Here is a 9,535-nt window from a genome sequence, read left to right as displayed (position 1 = left end):
AGGCCCAGATGTGTCCTGCTGAGAGCTGCATACGGCCTCAATGACTTCTGTAGCTACTCTCAGATGCTAATACATCCCAGACGAATGCATGTTATTGAAGGACTTATACGTATATGATATATATATAAATATAAAATACTATATACTTTGTTTGTCATTCATACCCGTAAAATGTGTCTATGACGAAGACTGCGACTGTCCTGTAATTACAGGTGTTTTCTGGAAGTAGGGAGGGGGGGGGGTCTCCTTTGTTGGAACGGAGCACAAAAGGAAGCTGCAAACTAATGCTGCCACATCTTTCCGCCTTTTGTTGCTTACACTGGTCACTCATGCGGGAAGTGATCGAGTTTCCAATATCACAGTGAGCGAGAAAAACAACCCCCCCCCCCCCTCTTCCACAGTGGATCCCCCACCTCCTCTTTGGAAAGGCCGCAGGTGGGGCCAGGGCTGAACCCAAAGGTCTTTCCCAATTCAGGCAGGACAGAGGGGGCAGAGACCCGTGACTTCTCACGCATCCCACCGGTGGCATGATCACAGCTGAGGGACAAGGGGGGGGGCGAGAAAAAGGGGAGGTGTGTGGTGCTCTGTGAGAGAAGGCTGGGGGGGAGGCAGCTACAGCTGTCCAAGGGGTTTGTTGATTAGTTAAAGTTAAAGGGGGAGGGGGGCAGCTCACCAGCACCTGCATCGGCTCACTGTGGATAGCTGTCAAGATGTCAACGGTTTGAGGTTAAATTGGCTGATGGGCCAACATGCATTGAAAGCCTCTTTTAAGACGTCAAGAGTTATCATCCTTTTTGAGGTCACACACATTTCTCCTCTACATTTCTCCTACAAATGGCCAATTATACTGAGCAGATTCTATGCCACTTTCAGCGCAACATCCGGGTAATTTCCGCTTATAATGAAAATGTTTGACTTCGATGAGCGTGGGGAATTTCCTGTCCACGTGTTCCAGAATGCGCGGCGGAGGGGAGGCGGGACAAAAACAAAGCCGCCGATTGGTCGCGGCGCGTTGCCTCCTCCCCCTTCCGCCCCGCCCCCCCCTGCCTCTTTTAAAGGAACACGCGCCGGCCGCGGCGTATATAGATGGACGGGAGACGCGCTGGCTTCTTTTAAAGGAGGGTTTTTTATTTGCCACCTCCCAGCACCACGCCCCGGTGGCGGAGTCAGTTCGGCGCTGACATCGGCGAAATGCAACCGGCTCACTGGCTCTTTCCCGAAATGCAACCGGCTCACTGGCTCTTTCCCCACAGAATGGACGTCCTCGCGGAGGAGACACGGACTAAACCCGCTTGAGCGCCGGGGATATTGAACCTGTGTTCATTTTAATTTAAATTTTTGTAATTTTGTTTTCTTCTTCTTTTTAATTTTTGTTTTTTTAATTTTTCTCCTTTTCCCGAGTACAAGACGACCCTCACGACGAAGCCCATCTCTCCGGTAAGAGCCTCAATACCCCCCCCCCCCCGAAATGTCCGTGCACATTGCCGCCCCCCCCCCCCCCCCCCACCCACCCCCTCAGCCTGGCCGCCGCCGGTCGTTCACGCGGTTTGAAGGTTTGAAGTTGACCGGTTTTCCCGGTTCTCCGCTGAGCCGCAGGTCCGGTGCGTCGGTCCGCGGAGAAGCGCAGTGACAGCCGGTTCCTCCCGGTACTAACCCCCCCCCCCCCCCCCCCCCCTCAACGCGCGTAAACATGTCCTCATCCTCCAACCTTCTTTTGTTTTTGTTTCTTTCCCCTCTCAGCGCACCTGCGTTGTCGCCTCTCTTTTTTAACCTCGACGTCATTCGCGTCTCTTCCTTTCGTCGTCGTTGTTTATTATTTGCTGTTGTTTATTATTTGTGTCTTTTCCACACAGCGGAAGCCCTCGTGAGCTCGTTTAGCCTTCGTTCAAAAATGTTATAACATGGCGTGACGTGAGTCTTTTGATATTCTTTCGGTTGGAAGCTGTCAATAACAAGCTGCCCCCCCCCCCCGTTTTCACCCCCCTCCCTCCTCTTTCCTTTTGTCAGGCTTATTTGCGGCAGGGGGAGCCACTGTCTGACACCAGTTTTTTTTCCCTTCTTCTCCATGTTCTCACTCTGTTTGTTGAAACAAGGCATCACGCACGGGCGCGCGCGTGCACGCATGCACGCACTGCTCGGCGTGAACGCACGCGCCGTGCACGCCGGAGTTGGGTGAAGGAATGGGAGCTGGCTGACAGCGGACCAGTGCAGGGAGAGTGGCTCTGGTGTTCTCCCCAAAGTCTGTCATTACCGCTCCGCCGTGCACCCTCATTTGGAAGTGTGGTAGCAGCATAACCCTGTATTACAACTCCATTTTGACCCCGGTGGGGGGGGGGGGGTTACTGCTGAGGCGACTTGAATTTCAGCCCTATTTTGATAACTCACTGACCTGCCGTGAGGGCATCGGTGTCACCGGAGAGATTCCCCCCCCCCCCCCTCCTCCTCCTCCTCCCTCCCCCAGTGCTCCTCCAGGCTCTGCTTTTAAATATTTAAAATCATGCATCTTCACTATTTCCCACACCGTGGCCCCAGGCGCCATCCGCGTGTGCGCAGAGCGCCGTCATCCGGCGACCTGCAAGCGAGCAATTACACGGTTATTGGAGAGGCCCGAGCGCCTCGGGGGGGGGGGGGGGGGCGCAACAGACGAGAGATTCGACTCCTCGCCCCGGCTCCCCGTTCATGCAGATGTGGCTCCCGCCGAGCCTCCCCGGCCGCAGCGGATCGTGTGGGTTCATCGCGCGAGATGAACGGGGCCATTTGTCTAAATAAGCACTGAGCTCTGAGCCACAAGTGAAGGCAGACCGCTTTTTTTTTTTCTCCTTTCTTTTTCTCTCTCTTCCCCCCCCCCCCCTACTTGCCCCTGTCCCGATGTGGTTTTTATCTGAAAGCAGTGATTATTAACCAGACAAGTTGTCTATATTAACGATGACTGCGTCTGAGGTCAGCCCGTCAGGTCGCTCCCATCATCCTCAGCGCGGGGGGAGGCCTGTTTGATGCATCCACTCGCTGCACGACACACACGCGTTGCACACCCCCCCCCCCCCCCCGGCGTGCCGTGGCATTAATCCTTGTCCTCGCCCTGTCGCTTTTTCCAAGGCCGCCCATCGTGCGTTCCCCCCCGCATGGACGACGAGGAGGACGATGTGTTTGAGCCGGACCCCGACTGCTGGCGCACCGCATTCAGGGAGGTAAAGTGCGAGCACCGGGCCACGCAGACGCCCGGCCCGGCCCCCCCGCCGCCGCCGCCCGACAACGGCATGCTGCCCTGTGGCGTCGCAGAGGAGCCCAGACAACTCTTCTACGGTGAGGCTGCGTCTCAAAGGAGAGAGGGAGAGGGAGAGAGAGGGAAGAAGAAAAAAAAAAAAAAGGAACATCGCCCCGTTGCGTGATAACCAGCGTTATAAAAGCCAAGCACGAAACTATAATGTGAGACTGAGAAGCGGGTAACGAGGTTTTGCCGCTCTTGAGCCGGCCCCTTGGCGCCCGGTAGTCGTGATCACGGCGGCTTTTATGGCGTGCACCCAGCTGCTTCGCCGTTCAATAGGCGCCACGCCGGCAGCGCCACGTGACAGTAAGCGCTCACCTGCGTGAGACCAGCGAGGGAAGTCATTACCGCCGGCAGTAAAGCTGCGTGGGCGCCGTGTACCAGCAATAATTCCAAAAGAGGTTTCCATGACAACTCGCTGACCTCAGATCTCTGTCACGCGAGTTCTTTGTGTGTTTTTGTGTCAATGACTCGCAGGGTTTGATTTATTAGAAAGCAATCGAGCACAAAGCCGAGAAAGTTATTAAAGCAAAAAAAAACGAGGGATTCGACCCCACGCTGTGTTTTGCGACTTCACGCGGCCTGCTGACAACGTCCTAAGTCTCAGCACATCGAACTCTCCGCAGGCAACGCGGGTTTCCGATTGCACTTCCCGGCCAACTTCGAGCTCGTCGGGGACCAGGAAGCGGGGCCCCGAGGGAGCGGAGGGGAGCGCGGCGGCGGCGGGATGGAGCGGGCGCCGCGCCAGCAGCCCGCGGCGGGCCGCAGCGTGGAGGCGTGCATCGGCCAGAAGCTCCAGCTGATAGGAGACCAGTTTCACCGGCAACACCTGCAACTGGTGAGGAGGACACGTGTAATACTACCAACGCAAAGACACACAGGCGTGAGCTCTGATGGCTGAGTGCAACCGGCCAGATGTTTTTTTACTGCTTTTTTTTTTTTTTTTTGAGTATAAGTATAGTCTTATTAATTGCTACGTGTGACCAAAAGTAATACATCGGTGTTATTTGGATGTTATTAGTGCTGGCAAAATAAAAAGTTTCAAAGCCAGAAGGAAACCGTGTTATCAAAATCAGACTCTTGACGGTCATTTCATTCCATTTTTTACTTTCTAGTAGAAAGTAAAAAATGTGAACCCTCCCTCATTCGTTCTTATGCAGGAAACCTTTTGTAAGGTAAGCCACTCGTGGCAGTAGTGCACACAAACTCATTTGAAGGTGGAGGAGGCTTTTCTTTGTGCAATGACCTTGGGTGCATTGTGTCAATGTGGACTTCAAGGAGCTGTTTAGTTTCGACCCGTCGAGTCAAACTTGATGCTATATTTTTATATTATTTTGGCTCATTACAACAGCAGCTTACGCCGGTCTGGAACCCACAAAGCTTTCAGTTCTAGTTTAACTGAAAGCGTCCCCTCGTTAACCACAACACTCACACGGTTTAAAATATTTATATATATATATATATATATATATATATTTATATTTGGATCCACTGGGATTTAAAGCGGGACAAAAACTCTGCTGTCTTTCATTGTGTTTGCCCCATGTTTGTTTTGGAGAGACAGCGCACATGCAGAAGTTAAAGAGGCCCAGTGTTTCTCCCCCCTCCCCCCCTCCCTCCCCTGCCCTCAAGCCAGAGACATTGCTGAACAAGGACAGCCCTTCCCCCACCTCTCCAGCCCCCCCCCCCCCCCCCCGCCTCCTCTTCCTGTTATTTCTCTTTCTCTCTCTTGCTCAGCGTGCCGTGGGGGCCGAGCGGCGTGGAGGACGCCTGGACTCAAATAACACATAGCGCCGTGGTCAGGGTGACACTGTGGCTCCCCTGTCGGCGAGCCGTACAGGCGTCACACACAACTACAAAACTCTGCAGAGTTTGTGGTTGCACAACAGTCCAATGTGCACATGCACCTATGGTGCCTATGGTGCATGTGCACATTCCCGCGTCCAGGAATAAGCAGAAGTGGCGTGGAGAAAGTAAACATGCTGTAACCCGAAGCTCGGCAGCTTCCCCCCCCCCCCCCCCCCCTACAAAGTGAGACAGCTGTGGTTGCAGGGAGTCACCAGTCGGCCCCTCCCCTTGGCAAGAGAAGTCCTCAGGAGACACCCAAATAAAAGGGTCTACACAGGGGTTGGGGGGGGGGGGGGTTTAGAGTTTATAATGATGGTATGAGCATGTATTTGAGCAAAGGAGTTTTGAAAATTAACCGATAATGATTCCCCCCCCCCTGATCTGCACGTTATATCATTTCTATTTTTTACCACAAACTCTGAAGTGCAAGACAATCTCCACCTTATTTAAGTTATTTATACACCTCTGCAGCTGAGCATGACGCACGTATCGTGGGAGTGACAGACAGACAGACAGACAGTCAGACAGTCGGTCAGGACAGGAGGGTGTCCACGTGCGCGTGTGTCTGCATGTGTGTTTTTGTGTGTCGTTGTGCGGCTTGGGTGCGCTGAAGCACAACCGTGGCAGGCCCGGGTCAGGGGGATGAGGAAGTGGCTTGTGCCGTCTGTTACTGGTTGAGTAAACAGCGGACAGGACGGTCAGGGTACCAGCGCCCCCCCCCCCCCCACAGGACACAGGATACGGAGACACAGGTCTTGTGATACACTTTCCGCTGAAAAGAGTGACGAGTTACAACCCAAACAGCGATGTGCGATTGCACTGCGGCCGATGATCGCTACTTCCAGCAACCAGTCCGATTGATCACGCATTGATAATCCCATACTTTTTGGGCTACTCCCCTCACTTCTCCCTCCCATAACTCCCACCCTGCTGCAGGTGATCGCGGTTACATCGGCGCCCCCCTCTCCCCTCCCCCCCCCCTCCCCAAGTGCCTTTTTGACTGGCGTCCCCCTGATGGATTGTGGAGCCATGTGGCTGTGAAGTGGCCCCATGGCGAAATGAGGGATTAGGTGGCGAAGGAGCGGCGGTGGCTGCTGACGGATAAATTGCTCGTCACAGTCTGAGAGGGCTGGAGGGGACGCCCGGGTCCCCGGAGAACGCCAGGCATTAGCCCACCCCCATTGCCATTTGAGACAAGGCCATAATGGCAGGAAGACCTGTCGCGGTTCGCACAGGGCGAGGAGCAGAGTTTGGTTTCATCCCTGTGTGTTTTTTTTAAATGAGGGACGACTCGACCCGGTGGTTTGGACGTGAGGTGTTGAAAGCCGGTTTGAATATCGTGTGTGTGTGTGTGCGTGTGTGTGTGTGTGTGTGCGTGTGTGTCTCTGCTTCGCACGCAGCGTCTGTGGCTTCGTCTCCTTTCACTGCTCTGGTGAGGTCTCTCTCTCTCTCTCTCTCTCTCTCTTTCTCCCTTTCAGCACTCATAGGGGCGAGAAGGGTGGAGCTTCACTGGAAATAAAAAATGTAAAAAACACACACACAAAGCCAGCTTTGGATATTTACTTTTCCATCATTGTCCTGCGCTGATGTTTGTTCACAGCCGCGTCGTTTAAAAAAATTTTTTTCTTTACATGGCTCGCATACACCCGATACCGCCGCTCTTTGTATCGCACTCCTCGCCTCCTTGCAATCTCAAAGGCCCGGAGGCGGAGCTTCTGAGCCACAGATGCCTCCCTCCCTCCCTCCCTGCCCCCCCACGTGACACGTCGATACAGCAACATCGGGATCGCGTCGGCGGGAGTGACAACATCTGGCTGGACTCCGCCGCTATCGCTGCCCCGATTTAGAGCACGAGTCCCACGTTGACAGTTGGTGGCGTGACTCATGATTCTCTCTCTCTCTCTCTGTGTGTGTGTGTGTGTGTGTGTGTGTGTGTGTGTGTGTGTGTGTGTTTGTCTGGGTGTCACTCTCAGCCCGCGTGGGAGTGCAAAAGGTCACAGGAACGTTCAGTTTCTGTTCATAAAGAGTCATGTAGATTGTGCTAAATACTCAAACTCTGTGGCCTGATGAATCTCTAATGTTCAAACTCTAAGCTCCATTTGGTGCTGGGCTTATTGACGGAGTTTAGGCTTCAGTTTCTTGTGTAATTTAGACATGTGGAGCTGGCTGCCATGTAAATATTAAACTGTGTATACACGAAGCAGACATTATGCTATTATGTCGTTATCAAAATATCCCCGGGCAAGATTTTAGATGCTTTTATAAAACAAAGAACTTTTTTTTTTTTTTTAAATCTTCTGAACTAGAAGCCAGTAGTAAATTGTGTGCCCACATGCCGGCTGGAACCTGGCAGAGCTTATGCAACACCCTGCAAGGTTCTCCACCAACTGATAAGAGCGAAGAGAGGCTTATCACCACGGCGGTTCTTAGCTGCTAACTAGGTCAATGTTTGGACACCACCTGAACAGCCATGTCAATACGCCATATCTAATCTCTACCGGTTAAATGAAAACATTGGAGAAAAAAAAAAAAGCATAAATCTGCCCCCCCTCCCCCCTCAGGTTAAAACTGCGAGTCTGAGAATAGCTGCGGCATTATCAGCCGTGGTGGAGCCTGCCTTTCGTCTGCAGATGAGCCGTCCGACTGCTGCGCCTCTCCCGCGCAGATACGCCGTGCTGTCCAGAGAGCTCCTTAATCCCACCCTTATCTCAGCTTCTCAATGGATGAGATACCCCCCCCCCCCCCCCCCCCCCTACACACACAATCCAATTGGCTCGCTTAAAAAGTCCAGCGAGTCTCCTCCTGAAACCCCCTGGCTGGGCTGCTGAGGGAGATTAGAGCGAGTGTGGGCCCGAGTGATGGATGCGTTTGGTGCCACGAAGGGAGGCCTCTCTAATGAGGCTTGTTCCACTGTTGGGTTTTTGTCTCCTCGGTCGACCCCGTGTCCACCGTGTCCACCGTGTCCACCCGGCCTCTCCGTACAGACCACTAACCATTTGTATGTTTGTTTTTTTGTTTGTTTTTTGTCTTTCAGTATCACCGAAACCAAAGGAACCGGGGGCGCGGGTGGTGGCGCCTGGCCGTGGCTCTGCTCAGCTCTCTGTTCGACAGGGGCTTCGTCGCTGGGGGAGGTGGTGCGGGACGGAGGTGAGAGGAGACGGCGGCGGCGGCGGGGGGGGAGGCGGGTTGGTCTCCCCGTCTCTCCCTCCCGAGGAACTGGACTCCTAATGGCACTGTCAAATTAAACACGGGTCTGTTTTGGGGGGCGGGGGGGGGGGGGGGGGGGTGGCGAGACAGGAGACAAACGGTCACCGCGGGACGGAGACGACCATCTTTTATACAAGTTTTTTTTTTTTCTTTCTGAGAAGATGCCACGACGCGCCGAGATTCCTCCACGGGGGAAATGTTCATTTTGTTTGGTAGTTTCGTACAGTACTTTTTTTTTTTTTTTTGCACTTGTATCCGTCTTTATCAACCTCCGCGGACCCCGGGAAATGCCTTATTCAATGTCTTCTGCTGGATGAGTATTTCAGAGACGAGGCGAGACGAGGCCTCGGGTTAGGAAAAGGAAATGTGGCGCGAGGTTTAAATTGTCCTGAAGTTTCCCAGGAGACGAGACAAGTTGATTTACTATTTTCCAAAGAGGCAACTTCTCAGAACAAAGCATTTTGCACGTCACCTCAATGGAACCTTTTTATATTTCTTTATTTTGCTTTGTGTTTTGTTACTCCTCCATCTTCTTTTAGTATGGTATTACGTTTGAACACAACCCCCCCTCCCGTCCCCCCCCGCCACACACCCCCCCCCCCCCCAGAACAAACTTTCTGCACGTGGTAAAAGTCTGCTCACTTTAATTTTGATCCAAACTGCTTTCTTTGACGTGCTCATTAATTAAGGTGCGACATGTCCAACATGAGAGGACTCACAGCTCAGGTACTGAACCATCAGTGACTGCTCAAACACAGCAGCTGTTTTTTTTTTTTTTATTTATTAGGAATTGGTAATTGATACTGGCGACCTATTTGGTATATATAATATTTCGAACATTTTAAGCAAACAGTGGTAAATCCCTCATGCCGCAATACATCACAGCGCCAGGAGTTACGTCGGCGGGTGTAAGGCCTGTTGTTTTGCTCCATCCGGCTGCAGAAGGCCTGGGGGGGGGGGCATATTTAGGTTAAAGTGAGGCGGCGCTGACTTTGGGTCGATGCGTGTTCAGAGGTCGAAGCACCCGTCCACCAACGCCAAACCCCCCAACGGGGTGATTTTTTTTTTTTTTAAATTCACAATCCAGATGCTAATTCCAACGTCTTCCCCTCTTGTTTTTCCAAGTGTTACTTTTCGTTTTTTTTTTTTATTGTTTCCGGACCTCCGTGCCCTTGAAGTGGAGCTGTGGATCCACTGTTTTTGCACTAGCCGTAC

At 52.8% G+C, this 9,535-nt stretch overlaps 1 protein-coding gene across 1 annotated transcript; it reads left to right on the top strand.

The window, feature by feature from the left end:
- Positions 1–1,223: 1,223 nt before the first annotated feature.
- On the top strand, positions 1,224–8,274 carry bmf1 (BCL2 modifying factor 1). Its single transcript, XM_037487501.2, has 4 exons — positions 1,224–1,437; positions 3,097–3,303; positions 3,892–4,103; positions 8,148–8,274. The coding sequence occupies exons 2-4, from the start codon at positions 3,123–3,125 to the stop codon at positions 8,262–8,264; spliced, it is 510 nt and encodes a 169-aa protein (XP_037343398.2). The 5' UTR covers positions 1,224–1,437; positions 3,097–3,122; the 3' UTR covers positions 8,265–8,274.
- Positions 8,275–9,535: the final 1,261 nt, after the last annotated feature.

The sequence above is a fragment of the Pungitius pungitius genome, chromosome 14, assembly GCF_949316345.1.
Source record: "Pungitius pungitius chromosome 14, fPunPun2.1, whole genome shotgun sequence".
Lineage (NCBI taxonomy): Eukaryota > Metazoa > Chordata > Actinopteri > Perciformes > Gasterosteidae > Pungitius > Pungitius pungitius.
Note: the sequence above shows the minus strand (reverse complement) of the source record. Positions and strands in the feature narration are given on the sequence as shown.

Bases quoted from the DNA above. Each gene is read 5' to 3' on its own strand.
- bmf1 (XM_037487501.2), top strand. From the start codon at position 3,123: ATGGACGACGAGGAGGACGATGTGTTTGAGCCGGACCCCGACTGCTGG. The intron at 3,304-3,891 runs GTGAGGCTGCGT...AACTCTCCGCAG, and splicing joins GCCCAGACAACTCTTCTACG to GCAACGCGGGTTTCCGATTG. The intron at 4,104-8,147 runs GTGAGGAGGACA...TTTGTCTTTCAG, and splicing joins ACCGGCAACACCTGCAACTG to TATCACCGAAACCAAAGGAA.